The 15,073-nt window shown below is 34.4% G+C and overlaps 3 protein-coding genes across 3 annotated transcripts; 1 reads left to right on the forward strand and 2 right to left on the reverse strand.

Annotated features, from left to right (window-relative positions):
* Positions 1 to 2,195: 2,195 nt before the first annotated feature.
* LOC139527172 (dynein light chain Tctex-type 5-like) lies at positions 2,196 to 5,353 on the reverse strand. Its single transcript, XM_071322486.1, has 2 exons — positions 5,239 to 5,353; positions 2,196 to 3,083 (listed from the first exon to the last, which is right to left on the reverse strand). The coding sequence occupies exon 2, from the start codon at positions 3,079 to 3,081 to the stop codon at positions 2,281 to 2,283; it is 801 nt and encodes a 266-aa protein (XP_071178587.1). The 5' UTR covers positions 3,082 to 3,083; positions 5,239 to 5,353; the 3' UTR covers positions 2,196 to 2,280.
* A 1,011-nt stretch (positions 5,354 to 6,364) lies between these two features.
* Positions 6,365 to 7,033, forward strand: LOC139521154 (uncharacterized). The gene has a single exon (XM_071314839.1). The coding sequence runs from the start codon at positions 6,365 to 6,367 to the stop codon at positions 7,031 to 7,033; it is 669 nt and encodes a 222-aa protein (XP_071170940.1).
* Positions 7,034 to 8,496: 1,463 nt separating this feature from the next.
* Positions 8,497 to 13,872, reverse strand: LOC139527164 (fibrinogen C domain-containing protein 1-like). The gene is made up of 5 exons (XM_071322474.1): positions 13,632 to 13,872; positions 12,854 to 12,987; positions 11,450 to 11,546; positions 10,500 to 10,664; positions 8,497 to 8,914 (listed from the first exon to the last, which is right to left on the reverse strand). Exons 1-5 carry the CDS (start codon positions 13,804 to 13,806, stop codon positions 8,661 to 8,663), a joined length of 825 nt encoding a protein of 274 aa, XP_071178575.1. The 5' UTR covers positions 13,807 to 13,872; the 3' UTR covers positions 8,497 to 8,660.
* Positions 13,873 to 15,073: the final 1,201 nt, after the last annotated feature.

Raw genomic sequence — 15,073 nt, forward strand, 5'->3', positions numbered from 1 at the left:
AAAAGATCTTACTTAACATATCGACATAAAATTAAGCCTGTCTTACAGCTTAAAATCGGCGATTTTACTTCATGGACGGTTTCATTAAACAATTGCATTCGTAGTACTCAAACATACCTGTACATAATTTTCAATGCATATAAACCAACCAAAATAAACGTTTTTCGTCAAACAGTACTTTCTTGTACAGTTAGATGCCTTTTTTTGGTAGCTGCATAGTGCGTGTAAGTTCAAAAGGTTTTTTTTATTTACTAAGTAAGGTCTAATTGGTAAAAGGCAATGTTTTGCCACGTAAATCGGATTTAAATCTAACACATTTTGATGCTATACCAAGCCATATCTGCACCATGCGATATTCGTTGTTGTTAATCGTTGATTGTGTGTCAATACAATTGAGAATTGAAATGGGGAATATGTCAAAGAGACAAAAACCAAAACAAAGAGCAGACACCAGCCGAAAGACACCAATGGTCTACTGATACATAGATTAACAAAGGACTACTAGCAGTTACTAGCATTCCAGCTGAATAAAAGGATTGAAAGATGATATCTTCATCATATGAAAATCACAATCCATCACATACCATCATAAAATATATAATAACATAACCCGTATCATGCCAACAACTGGTTTTAAAATGAATGTGTGTATTAGTCCGATGCAAAGACCCTACCTATACATGAGTGAATCAATATTAATACCAAAATAGGCCACCTTTAATGAACTGACAACAGTATCGTAAAGTTCCCTTCTGAATAAGTCTGTTTAAAGGTTTGGTTAGCTTTTGAGGTCAGTGACGACATTGTTGTGCTGTGTATAGAATATTATCATAAAAGATAGGCTGTGAAAAACCTGAAAGTATATATAAGATGACTGCAAGTTGATTTATATTTACGAATGTTGTTCTTGTGTCGATGTTTACATAATGTAAATGTTTTGACTAGATTGTGATTTCAAAAACCTTATTGGTATATACATTCTACCACTATACAAAAGTATTGGTGCGAAATATCACTTTAAAAAAAAATAATTCTACAAACGCGCATATATCGAATCAGTTTCATACAAAGTCACTTTCATAACAGTCATTAAAGCGGTGTTCCTTTGCCTTTTGCGTATTCTAGTTTTGCTGTGAATGTACTGATTTGTGTCATGGATATATACGTATTCTAGTTTTGCTGTGAATGTACTGATTTGTGTCATGGATATATACGTATTCTAGTTTTGCTGTGAATGTACTGATTTGTGTCATGGATATATGCGTATTCTAGTTTTGCTGTGAATGTACTGATTTGTGTCATGGATATATACGTATTCTAGTTTTGCTGTGAATGTACTGATTTGTGTCATGGATATATACGTATTCTAGTTTTCCTGTGAATGTACTGATTTGTGTCATGGATATATACGTATTCTAGTTTTCCTGTGAATGTACTGATTTGTGTCATGGATATATACGCTATATTCTTTCTTTTTTCTATTAAAGTAAACAGAGCCATTGGCCATCATGAAACGAACAAAGTAACCAATAGGCAAAGAACAGCTTATGATTATGATCAGAGTTGAGTGTCACTGTGTAACATGAGAAATTGTAACATTAGCGTTTAAAAAGGTCACGTCACTGTTGAAATTGGATTAAGTACGAAGGAGTTGAATATACTAGTAGTTCAATTTTCTTTTTTTATTTAGAAATGTTTAGATTGTTTACAGATTCTATATCGTCAAAATAACTGTAGGCATTTCGTTTTGCTTATCAAATAGTGCTTCGTTTATTTTTAAATACAGTAAAGGAATAAATTTGCAATAAAAAGGGCACTGATTCCCCCGCCCCCCCCCCCCTTTCCACAAAAAAAACGTTTAAAAAAAACATTAAAAACAATAGAACGTTTAAATAAATGCTTATAAGCTTTCTCAATAAGTCAAATATAAACCAAAGACAAAAACAAAGATCATCGTATTTGAGCGTTTAATGACCGGACGTGGCTCACGGTGTATTTATGCATCCCGCTCATCCAAATAAGATCTATATTATCATTAACTAATCACATTAGCTTTCCATTAAAAAGATATAAGAAGAATAAAAATAATCAAGCAATAAGATATACTTTTAAAGTAATCATGACTTATTGTCTGCATAATTGTCTTTAGGAAGTCAAAGTATGAACTTGTATAGACAAGTAATGTAACAGAACCCTTTTTATACAGTACTTCATTTATTAAACACTGAACACCAAATAAGCAAAAACAAATATAAATATGAAAGTGGTATACATTGTACATCATTCTGCATATACAGCGAAAACCATACCGATAACACTATAATCACCACGTTTTACAGTTACTGTGGAAGAATTGTCAAATCTTTGATCCCATAAACATCGAGAAGTGATCACCATACTCTGATCTGCCCTTTGTACTGCTAAAACATGGCATATGAATTTGAATCTTTGCATATTTAAAGATTTCACCTTTTCTTTAATTATTTCACTTGCAAGTTTACATTTCTGTCCCATTGAAGAGTTATCGTAAAAGTTGTCTTTAACATTTTCTTCAAACACGTCCAGCATTATTTGCTTGACCTGGGAAGCCAAGAATCTATAGTCCGGTAACATTTTATATGTATTTTCATATTTGACTTCAGGTTGGAGGTCACCTGTAGATGCTACACTGCCTCTATCGTGGTCCTTATGACCATGACCTTTGACTGACCCATGTCCTATAGAATGTGCAGTATCCTTCCTAGTAAAACTCTTTGATCTGTGGCGCATTGGATGTGAAGAGTTGGCAGAAGTAGCATTTATTGTCGCCCCTTTTAGGGCATGGTGCTTGTCATGGTGGGAATGGTGCTTGTCATGATGTTTATCTGAATGCGCATGATGCTTATCCGAATGAGCATGGTGTTTATCGGAATGGGCATGCGTCTTGTCTGAATGGGCATGCTGCTTATCTGAATGGGCATGTTGTTTGTCTGAACTGGTATGGTGCTTTTCATGATGATGACTGCTCTTTTCTGTTTTGTCTGAACCTCCATGGCCGCTTTTATGCCCTGTTGGGTCTTTCTGATCGTGCTTGTCTTTCATGCCTGAAAATGAAAACAATTATAAGGTATGCTTGCAAATACTTTTTTCTGAGTCTTTTTTAACTTGCATTCGTAAAATAATAAAAGTAGTGTAAATTCAGCTTTCGCCTTTATAGAATTGCATTGCATATATGGGGAAGGGAATTTTGTTCCTGAAAGTCGATCTGCCACACATTTAGGAATTAAAAAGGCGCAGATACTTAAAAGTAATCGAAAGCATGACCAACTGAAGAAATACAGACAACACAATGGTTAAAGAAAAATAACAAACAATAAGTCAACAAAACACTGCACAGAAAACTAAACATTGAGCAAAAAATTGTCAACAAAACATTACATAGAAAACTAAAATACTAAACAGAAACCTAAACATGAAGCAAAACATTAGATCAACAAAATACTATACAGAAAACTAAATATTGAGCACAGAATAAATTGGATCAACTCAGGTGCAAACCAAATCATAACTTCAATTTTTGCCATTCAAACTTTTGGTTTCGAGCTAATTCTGCTGAACTAAATATCCAGGCCATTTTCATATATTTCTTTACTGATTTTTTGTTGTTATGATATTTAGCTGTTATGTCTTCCTTTTATATACAAGCTGTTAAACCTATAAATTCAGTTTTTTTGGTAAGGTTTGTGTCGCTCAATCTTTGAATTGTTTGTAATTAGCGTTATGTAGACTGTTTGATAATTGTCTTCTTTTTATTTTATTTTTCTGCCATAAATTTTCCATTTTATGAATTTTGATTCTTCTTTTGACATCTCCCATCTTTAAAAATATTTTGTAAATCACTCAGCGGACATATATATTGTTAGATATACTGTTCCCCGATCATTCACTCAATAGTACCTTTTTCTCCTTTCTGATAAGATGCACTTAAACTATGATTTACCAATAAATCAAATGTTCAAAAACCAGAAGATGCGTGTTGATGACAACAATATCGATTAAGCATAAAAAAAAATAAAAAAAAATAGAGCCTGACGTTGTAAAATTGGGATGAAAAGGCTCATTATGTATTTTTATTTCAAGCTTGTAAATGTTGCATATACGTATGCTATAGTGCTAACAAAGCAAATGTATATATGCATATATATTATATATTCACATTTCAAGCTAGCAAATGTTGCATATGCTGTTGTGCGAAAAAGCAAATGTTTGTATGTATGCATGTTAATTATTATATATTTTTATTCAAGCTGGTAAATATGGTGCAGATGCTATATAGTGCTAGAAAAGCAAATATACGAATACTTTGCATATACAGTGTCTTTTAGTTAATTGTGTCTTTGGCCGGTTGCTGTCTTATTCATCTAAACGCAATATCACTTATCCGTACATGCCAATTTATTTGAAATTTAGGCTACAGTTCGTGCCGCCTTTACAAAACTTTGTCACTAGTACGAGTTTATTTCAACATTGACTATTAAAGAGATTCAAAAATCTATATTGTCAATTGCAAGTCATACATTCATAAACAAATTTGTTTGAATATGGCTTACGTCTTAGATATAAGCTGTAATCGAATGTTATCAACAATTCTACGTTGTTATATTGATACATTTTGAAGTATATCAGATATTTTACAGTACACCCAAAGCCTTTATAAGTTATAAATATATCTCATGATCTATCTGTTTTATCTACGGTGCCTTACAACTATGATTTATACTTTCAGCAAATATGCCGATACTCATAAATATTTGTTTTTTAAAGTTTACGCGAGAATGTACTGTAATAAATTTTCGTCAATGTGGAAAAAAATCATCTTAAGATTAGTTTTGGTTACTCTATGAATAAACTATATTCTGAGATAGTATGATAAATCTATCGCCTTTGGAGAACTTATAAATATGATACATTGGGAGATACATAAACGGAATATCCTACGTATATATTAATATGACTACTAATATCAAAAATTCTATTTTATGCATTTAAAAATTTTCGAATGAAGTTGAAAACATTATACAACCGAAAGGAAAAAAAACATACATCCCTCTCCCTTTTAGATTTAACGTTTGTTAGTTAAACCCCTTATTACAATAAAATGTAATTTCGAGCAGCAGTAAATGATAAGATGAAAGCATTTGGACTCCATTTCCAACAAAATTGATGTTTTTTCTCTTGTTTTCCCAAATATAAGCTTACCTTCAATTATGGATTCCTTAACTCATAAAGTACTTCATGTAACAAATTACAAATCTTTATGTTTGTAGATACCACTACATGTAATAGAAACTCAAATAGTTTTAGACACTGATTAATACAAGATCTATGACTTTCCCAAAGTTCCTTTTATCTTGTAACTAAAGAAAATTTCTTTATGAAACCTATTGATTTGTGGTTGATATTGGCGTTCTGAAGTCAAAAACGGTATAGTTTGATTAAATACAACGTTAGCTTAGCGTGATACAATTCAGTATACTTAAACTGGTATCAGTTTGTTCAATAATTGATTTCGTGTGGTCAAGGGTTACTTAAACTTAAGATTACACCTTATACTGACAATTTATAGAAAAGGTGCATGCTTGTTTAAATATTTTATCAAAAAACAAGAAAATCAATTCTGTACCTAGGTTGTTTTAAAGACATTGGTATGTATAAAGGCAGATAACTTTCAAATTACAAAACAAATATGTTTTACTTTCAATAAATATTGTTACTTTCAATAATATTATGTAAGGCAATAAACCCAATCTGGATAATAGATCAACTTTGAAAGCAAAAAACTTCTTTTCAAAAGTATGTACAATGTATCTATATGCATGAATCCCCTGATTTCAGAGCGTTCATGGTAATATGTTTAAAAGGATGTATATAGAATGTATAATGTTATACAAGTGGTGAGACTTTAATAAAATATTGAATCTTGAATCTAGAAAATCAATTAAATATGAAAGTAAAGAGATGAGGTACGCTTATAAACAAAAACAGGTAATTAACTGTACCACAGCCAAATAAGAGCAAAACCCCACCATTAAAAGCCTACAGATAACAAGCTGTGAATAATTCAAAACAGAAAACTAACTACATATAGCCTACAAATTTTATTCGAAATAAACTTGATCAAATCACGGTTAAGGTTAGACAACATCTGACGCTAAAAAAACAGCAGGGATGAGAAAGTACGGTCAGCAAAAGTAGAAATAAGAACAGGAAGGAAGTGGTCGACAAAGAAGACAATAGAAGATGCTGAATCACGATTAAAGCACAGTGAGATAGTTGGCACAGTTGCAGTTGGAAGACAGGGGCTGGATGTTACACCTACAGCAAAATGGAGAACAGCAACAATGGAAGAAAAAAGACAACTGGTACAGAAAGAAGTAAGATCAATGGAAGAAGTATGAAGAAACAAGGAAGCTGGTTAAACTGGGAAGGAGCAAGACAGCAGAAGTTAGGATGGAATGAGATCTGGAAGATGGAGCCACATAGGTTGCAATTCAAGCTGAAGTCAGTATATGATGTATTGCCAAGCCCAACAAATCTAGCAACATGGGGATTGATAGATGACCCAAAGTGTGTTCTTTGTGGTAAGCCAGCAAACTTGGAGCATATATTATCTTCATGCTCTAGTGCTTTGAAAGACGGGAGGTATACGTGGCGACACGACAAGGTATTAGGGACACTAGCAGACACCCTAGAGAGAAACATCAAGAAGCCAAGGAAAAACAAGGAAGGCCTTACTTTTGTCAATTTTGTAAAGGAAGGAGAGAAAGGACAGAAGAAGGTGGAAGGAAGCGGTTTACTGGTAACAGCAACTGATTGGCAAATGTTGGTGGATCTGAAGCAGAAGTTACAATTCCCGCCACAGATTGCAGTAACAAACCAGATACCTGACATCGTCATTTGGTCTGCCTCAACAAAACAGGCAATCCTGCTGGAACTAACCGTGCCATGGGAAGAAAGAATAGAAGATGCCAACGAAAGAAAGAGGATGAAGTAGCAAGACCTACTTGCAGAATGTAGAGACAATGGATGGAGGGTATGGTTATTTCCAGTGGAAGTGGGAAGCAGAGGGTTTGTAGGACAGTCTATGTGGCGAGCATTGAGAGCACTTGGTATTGTTGGAGGGGAAAGAAGCAAACTAATTGGTAACTTGTGTAAAGAGGCAGAAACAGTATCGATGTGATTATGGAGAAAAAGGTCAGAACAGTGGAAGCAGAAAGTGTAGAGGCAGGGATGGATAGCCATGTGGTTTCGGGCTGGGACTTGATCACCCCAGTCGGCGCACCTCTGGAGGTTGTAGTGGACAGCGCCGAAACAGCCTAGGAAGGAGGATTCACCTGAAGACGGAACCACGCATCTTTCCAACAGGATGTATTAAGGTAATGAAAATTATAAAAAATCCCCCAATCGTTGTCCGTCGCCTTTGTAGATTAAGGAGATGTGGTATGATTTCCAATAAGACAACTTTATCCATCAGAGACTAAATGGCCTAGACGTTAGCAACTATTGGTCACCGTACGACCATCAACAATGACCAAAACTAGTACAACCAAGTAATCTATAAAAGGCTTCACCACAACAAAATGCAAAACAATTCAAACAAGATAAAAAAAAACACCTGCCTGGTTGTTTTTTTTGGTGGTCATTTTTAATTGTTTTTGGCTATTAATTAGTTTTCGGTAACTGCGATCACTCTCAAATCGTACTTTCTTGTTAATTTGACATGATGATACAATTTGAAATGCTTTTTCGTCATTTAATATTTACTCATTTATTATATCCGGTCTCTCTATTTTTGACATATACCAGCTTTGATAATTGTTTGGTACAGGAACTTATTATTTATTTTGTAAAAAAATGTATTTCCGTTATCCATTACTGTACAAAATTATTTTCATTTACCTGTGTACATTATTCTATTTGGCTGCATTTTGTTCAAGGTTATGGTTGACTGTTCAAGGTTATGGTTGACTTTCTGTTTATGGTCTTACCCCTTATTTTATTGATTTTGTATTTACATTGTTTCATAGATCAAATTTATTCGTTCAGTGTATGTTAACTTGTTTTCTATTAATACATCTTTTGACTGAGTTAAGCCATTTCAATTGATATTTTAAAGTGTTTCTTTCCATGTTGTGATATTACATTATTGGTTCAGGTAAGTGTGAAGGTTGGTATCTGTTAAAACGTTTAAACCCGCTGCATTATTTGCTCCTATCCAAAGTCAGGAACATGATATTCAGTGGTTGTTGTTAGTTGATCTGGTTCATGAATGATTCTTTTTTTTTTAGTGTTTAGTGTTTGTATGAGATTTGATTAAAAATTGGCTTATCAAAAGTTTCAATGTATGTGCCCCTTTATTTCTATGCATAATCTCTGCGTCCTCGACCAATCATTAAATCCAAAACAATTACATTCACATTCGCAAAAACTTATGAACTAAGCATAGAAGAAATAAAATTATCATTTTTTTTATAATTTTATTATTTGAAGAGTTTAATTATATTTATTAGCAATAGAACCGATAGATTGCTACAGGTATTGTAATTAGCTTGTAGTTATCTGTTGGTTAGTGGTATTAATTATCAAGGTTTATAGAATTCCACTGTAGACTGTAGGATGAATCAATTTAAAGCTGTTGGTCGTATCATCATGGTGGTTTCCTTTAGAACATACATTTGCCAGCTATGATAGCTGCCCCAAATTATTCCCTGTTCCCCAGGTTTGCCCCACAATCCATTTATATTGGACTTGAAACATCCACTATACCAGTAACCACCGTGATGTTTCTGAGCACAATTGATGTCCTTGGATCCATCTTTGTCATGATCGGCAGTAGAAAAGGCATGTCCGTTATGGTCAAATGCAAGGGAATCACCTAAAATTTTCAACAGTTAACAGTTAAATAACTTTGTGCATCCCAGCTTCTTTCTATAATTATACATGAAAATGCAGTGAGAGATTTTTTTTCACAATCAGAGATCATCCAGATAGTGTGGCCATGCCATCTTTCAGTTAAATTGTTCAAAGTTTTTGAACATTTACACATATGCAAATGTATGTTGTTCAGTTTTATCTAATAGACTGGCTGCTATGGAATCTAAATCTGCATTTCAAATTAGTGACCTTCACATCAGAGTCTGAAACCATTTACATGTATTGCCTACATTGAAACTCGTATCAGCAGAATAACCCAACATTTCCTAATGAATCTTACCTGCAGCAGAAGAAGAGCAAGATATGTCTTATTGGTTTTTTTTTTTGCCATGACGTTGTCTGTTTGTTTTCGACATGTGAGTTTTAGTCTCCCTCTGGTATCTTTCGCCTCTCTTTTCCTGCCGAATCTCACCAGTATCTGCGGAATGGCCCGTATTTCATGCTGAATCTTACCTGCATCAGCAGAATGAACCGACATGTCCTTCTAAATATAACTTGCATTAACAGAATAACCCAACAGTTCCTATTATGAAATTTACCTGTATAAGCAGAACGACCAGCCATTTTCTGTTGAATCTTGCCAGCATTAGCAGAATGATCAGACATTTCCTGTTGAATCTTACCAGCATTAGCAGAATGACCAGACATTTCCTGTTGAATCTTACCAGCACTAGTAGAATGACCAGCCATTTCCTGTTGAATCTTACCAGCATTAGCAGAATGACCAGATATTACCTATTGAATCTTACATGCATCAGCAGAACAACCAGATATTTCCTGTTGATTCTTACCTGCATCACCTGAATGACCCAATATATCCTGCTGAATCTTACCAGTACCACCAGCATGACTAGACATTTCCTGTCGAATCTCACATGCAACATCAGAATGGCTAGGCATTCCTTGTTGAATCTTACCTGTGTCCCCTGAATGGCCCAACATTTCCTGTGAATCTAACCTACATCACCTGAAAGACTAGAAATGTCCTGCTGAATCTTACCTGAATCACCTGAAAGGCCCAACATTTCCTGCTGAATCTTACCTACATATCACCAGAATGGCTAGGCGTTCCCTGTTGAATCTTACCTGCGTCACTTGAAAGGCCCAACATTTCCTGTTGAATCTTACCTGTGCCACCTGAATGACACGACATATCCTCCTGAATCTTACCTGTGTCACCTGAATGGCCCGACATATCCTCCTGAATCTTACTTGTGTCACCTGAATGACCCGACATATCCTCCTGAATCTTACCTGTGTCACCTGAATGGCTCGACATATCCTCCTGAATCTTACCTGTGTCAACTGAATGGCTCGACATTTCCTGCTAAATCTCTCCTGCATCACCCGAATGACCAGACACTTACAGTGACGCATTAAATTTTTGACCTCAATCACATGAATACACAGACACTTAGACAAGCGAAATCTTATACCCCAATCACCTGCATGACCAGACACTTACATCTTACGAATCTTACCCCAATCACCCGAAAATCTAGACACTCAGTCCAGCGGAACCTTACCTGCATCACCAGAATATCCAGAAACTTCAAGCTCATAGCTGGTTGTTGGACCTTTCAAACTAAAAGAACTGTATTTGGCCTTTTTGGTAGTATTTTGGAAATCGGTCAGCACAACTAGTAATTCATATTCGCCGTTGCTTGTGATTGTATAGATGTTTTTGTTCCCTAAAAATGTTAAATAAGTAAGTAAGCAAAAAAAATAATAATTGTGTACTTTGAAAAAAGAGGCAAATTCCCCCTTTATATATCTATAAAACAATAGGACTATATTCGTTAAGTCTTTCAATCTTCACTTAACTTCACAGGTATCAGAGATTCAATTGTGTTCCTCGCCGTCCTGTAATATTATGGTTTGTTCCATACAAATTTTTAATTTCTAAATCCCCGGAGATAACACAAAACCGCTAGTTTGACCGAATTTTTGGAAATTAATTGAGTTTCTACTAGTAATTAAAATGACATTCTTCACAAAACTTCTGTTGGGATTAGAAATTCTAATTCTCAAATTTCAGAAGGATTTGACACCTCACTGAGATTTTGATCATGTCGATAAAAAAAATTACAGGAGACATGGTCCCCATCTCTTTTTGACGACACATCCCGTGCATATTCAGTGCATCGAACTGTTCTAAATATGTTGATTGTTTTTGTTTTACTTAAAAGAATGTCTTCCATTGTGACATATTGGAGGGTCTGAAATAGGTTTACAGAATAATGAGTAATGACAAAATGTGCGGAATAAAGGGCTGAAAAATAAAGTAGGCCGAACAAACAATAAAGAAAAGAGAATAATGGGATGCTAAGATAAAAAGAATAGCGTATAATGGGGTGCTAAAATACAAAGAATAGAGAATAACAGGCAACATTTATAAAGAATACGGAAATGAAGGACCCACATCCACACCCTCATATAATTGACCTAACCAGTGCCCCGGTGGTATATAACTTACCCAGCCAGTGCTCTGATGTTACATTCCCAAACCCTACTTCATAATCATTATAGCTCGTATAAAAGTTTTGTGTACCATCTCTTCGTTTCTGTATAACCTATTGTAGTAAAATCATATATAAATATTAATTGAACTTACCGAATTACGCGTAAAGACCGCATTTTGCCCCTAATATTTTGTTTTGGTTTTGTGTGGAATGACCATTTCATATTTTTAAAGACAAAGTTAAGAAATAATTGTGTCTTAAGTTCATCGATCGATTTATTTTGTGCGGGGGGGGGGGGACGCTTTACATCTATGCGTTGCCAGGAATTTCATATAAATAACTTTGTTGGTAGAACTCATTTTCGTATATAGTTTATGTTCAAAATTTTTTTTTCACTGTTTTGGTCTTTTGGAAAATGTTATTTGTGCTGTATTTAGACCCCTCTACAACGTAATGTTTTACATGCACACGTATAAAAATTGCGGTTATTATCTAACGCAGTCACAGGTTTGAACGATGTTTCAATTTAGACTTGTTAATGCATATATACACCCTCATATGAAACTTCAAAGACATGCATATTGCAGCTATCAGTGAATATGGATACCTTCATGAAAATACACTTCACACCAGAAACATCACACAAAAAAATAATTTGATGCTCCGATTTCTCATTTCGGTATATTTTTCACCAGAAGTGCTCCAAACTATAGATACTGGAAACTCAACATTTAATTTTAAATTTTAAAAGCAATAAAGCGAAATAACTTCAATGCCTAGCAAAGAGACATTTCATAAGCATAACCCATGAGCATCTAATTTAGCCATGCCTTTGTCAGTTTATTTTCGATCTATGAGTTTGATTGTCCCTCTGGTGTCTTTCGCCTCCTTTTTTATAGCCTCCTAAATATTTCTCAATATGCCATTGTTTTAAGTTCCATTCTATGTAAGAATCTCTGTAAAAAAAAAATGAAAACATGGCCGAAAAAAACCCGACCGACCTCACAACCATATTTTGTAGGTACTTTCATCCAGAGTTAGAAATAGAAGGTCTTTCGCTTCTGCGTGTCTGGTATTTCGAGAAATATTAAGATACATTTTGGTCAGAATGATAGAAAATTACAGAGTTATCTTCCATTAATTGTGATTTTCTAGTGCATTTCAACCTAATTATATCTTGAAATACCAGAACAGGGAAAGGAAACGAATGTTACATCCATGCATACTGAACTTAAATTAATGTAAAGTTGAGAGGGATTTTGTTTGTCATGTTTACAAATTTAATAGTTTGTATGAAATGTGTTTTATACCAAACTCATCTTTTCAAACATGACAGTACAAGCTTAACAGTGAAATTTCAATGAACAGCCCCTAAAACATAGACATAAACCATCATGCATATTTATAGTGGTACTAACCGTCCATCCGCCACCCTCTGTCTCCATGTCGCAATAAACTTGCGTCTTCTCTTTCGACTCTGGTAGGTATATATTATAGACGCCAGATACATTCCTCCCAAGTAACTGGTGATCTCTGCAGTCCTTTGGTTTTGCTTTGTGGATAAAACACAAATTAGTTCAATCAAACTGTTTGTAAATACAAATATTTATAATACGAATTTCTCCTTAATTTATTCCATGCAAGGATCGTTTGCTCATTGTAGAAAATTCACAGTACTATGGATTCATATATTTACTTTACTTTTTATAAAGCGTTTTATATACGTTATAGTATATAAACGCTTTAGTATTTGAGTAGCAGGATGAGTATGGTTTAACCTTTTTTGGCCGTGAAAATGGAAGTCAATTTTCTTACCATAGAGTAAAAGTCCCAAAATAACGATTCCGTAGAAAAAGTTAATGTAGAACTATTCCTCATGATAACTGGATACTAAACTAAGTTGTATAGATCTTTTTTGCATTTAACAGTTCAACTTAGGTACTAAACCATGATGATTAAGCCATGCTAAGCTCTTATTTGTCGACCGAAAACCTTACACAATGAACCATCTCTTTAAGGCTTATGAATTGAGCGACTTTTTACTGCATAAGAACAGTTTATACAACACGCTGTAACCATGCCAAATTATACCTTACTCGCATCCAGCAGTTTTCATCACTTGAAAAGACCCCCCAAAAAACTAGATCTAGATATACTTTCTATGTGCCGCTAAAAACCTAGACTCTATATACTTACTTTGTGCCGCTATCAGTGGACATACGCTAGTAAATCCTGAAACCATAGCAGATTTCATGGCAGATATCTCTTCTTTCATTTCTTTTACCAAAGCTGTCAAGGCAGCCATATTGTCTCCTTGACCATTACAGATTCCAATCGCCAGGACCCAAAAGAAGTGCCATTTTACGTCCATTTCTATTTCATAGCAAGCTGACTTTCAAAATAACTATGCGTTTACACTATTGACCTCATCTATACTGTTTCTAAATGATATAGGCCAAACAAAAAAATACTTTAACAATATTTCTTTTGATCCTAATACATATGTTTTATACAATATTAAAGATGAACAAAGATGACATATATCTATGTGTTAGAAATATCTCATGTGTTTGCTTAGTTTGAAAAACTAGAGGAATCGTATTTAAACTGAAGTATGCTAAGTTAAACAAAGAATTAACGAGGCATCGAAAATGAATGACACTGTTGTCACCATCACAGGAATTGTATCGGGAATTTCATTTTTGTTTCATAGGTACTATAAAATCTGAGATTATTTTGTTGACCCTGTATTTGTTATTTGACCAATGTCATCGACTCTCTACTTCTGAGACCTAGGGCCTCGGCGATCGAGTGGTATAATTAGGTTATCTAAGTAATCACTAGTCTGTTAACTCGTAACTAGGTTACTTGAAAATTAAAAAAAAAAAAACCAAAGGAAACCTACGGAACAACAGAAACATTGAACTGCAACAAATGCAAACGCCAACATACATAGAAACGGACTATTTCATAACAAATGTCATATCAGTACTGAATTGGTACAGAACTTTTTTAAGAAAATGGTTGGTTGAGCCTGGTTTTATGACTAGCCAAACCTTCCGCTGATATGGCAATGTTAACAAAAATATCCCTAATGACGACAATACATGACAGGTAAAATGACAACACTACGTGACAGGTATACAGTACGACCAAACGCAAGAAAGCTCAGCACAAAGAAATACATCAATAAATAATATAATAGTACATGACAAACCTTCGTATAAAAGAATAGAGAATAATATGAGGTGTTAGAAATATAAAGAATAGAGAAACATTGCCTAAAATTTAAAGAGTACAGAAATTAAAGACCCTCAACCACAACCTCATCGCCCCGCCGCGGTCGTGTTTCATGTTTCGGTAGTGACCAACCCACATCTCCCCTTTTTACTGTCGGTAAAAAAAGTACAAGATAACATGGTATTCAGAATTAAGAGTATGGCTATAATCCTGATTGGTCATTATGTGCGCCCGTTATCTTGTATTATCAAAGACTTCGTGCACGATGCATTATACCAAAGGCAAAACATTTGAGATAATTATTTTTCTTCAATTTTCAGAATTTGACAAGAGACTATACGATAGTATGAACTTCAAACAATTACATGCATAATTTTATAAAAAGGACTCAAAAATAA

The sequence above is a fragment of the Mytilus edulis genome, chromosome 1, assembly GCF_963676685.1.
Source record: "Mytilus edulis chromosome 1, xbMytEdul2.2, whole genome shotgun sequence".
In the NCBI taxonomy this organism is placed as follows: domain Eukaryota; kingdom Metazoa; phylum Mollusca; class Bivalvia; order Mytilida; family Mytilidae; genus Mytilus; species Mytilus edulis.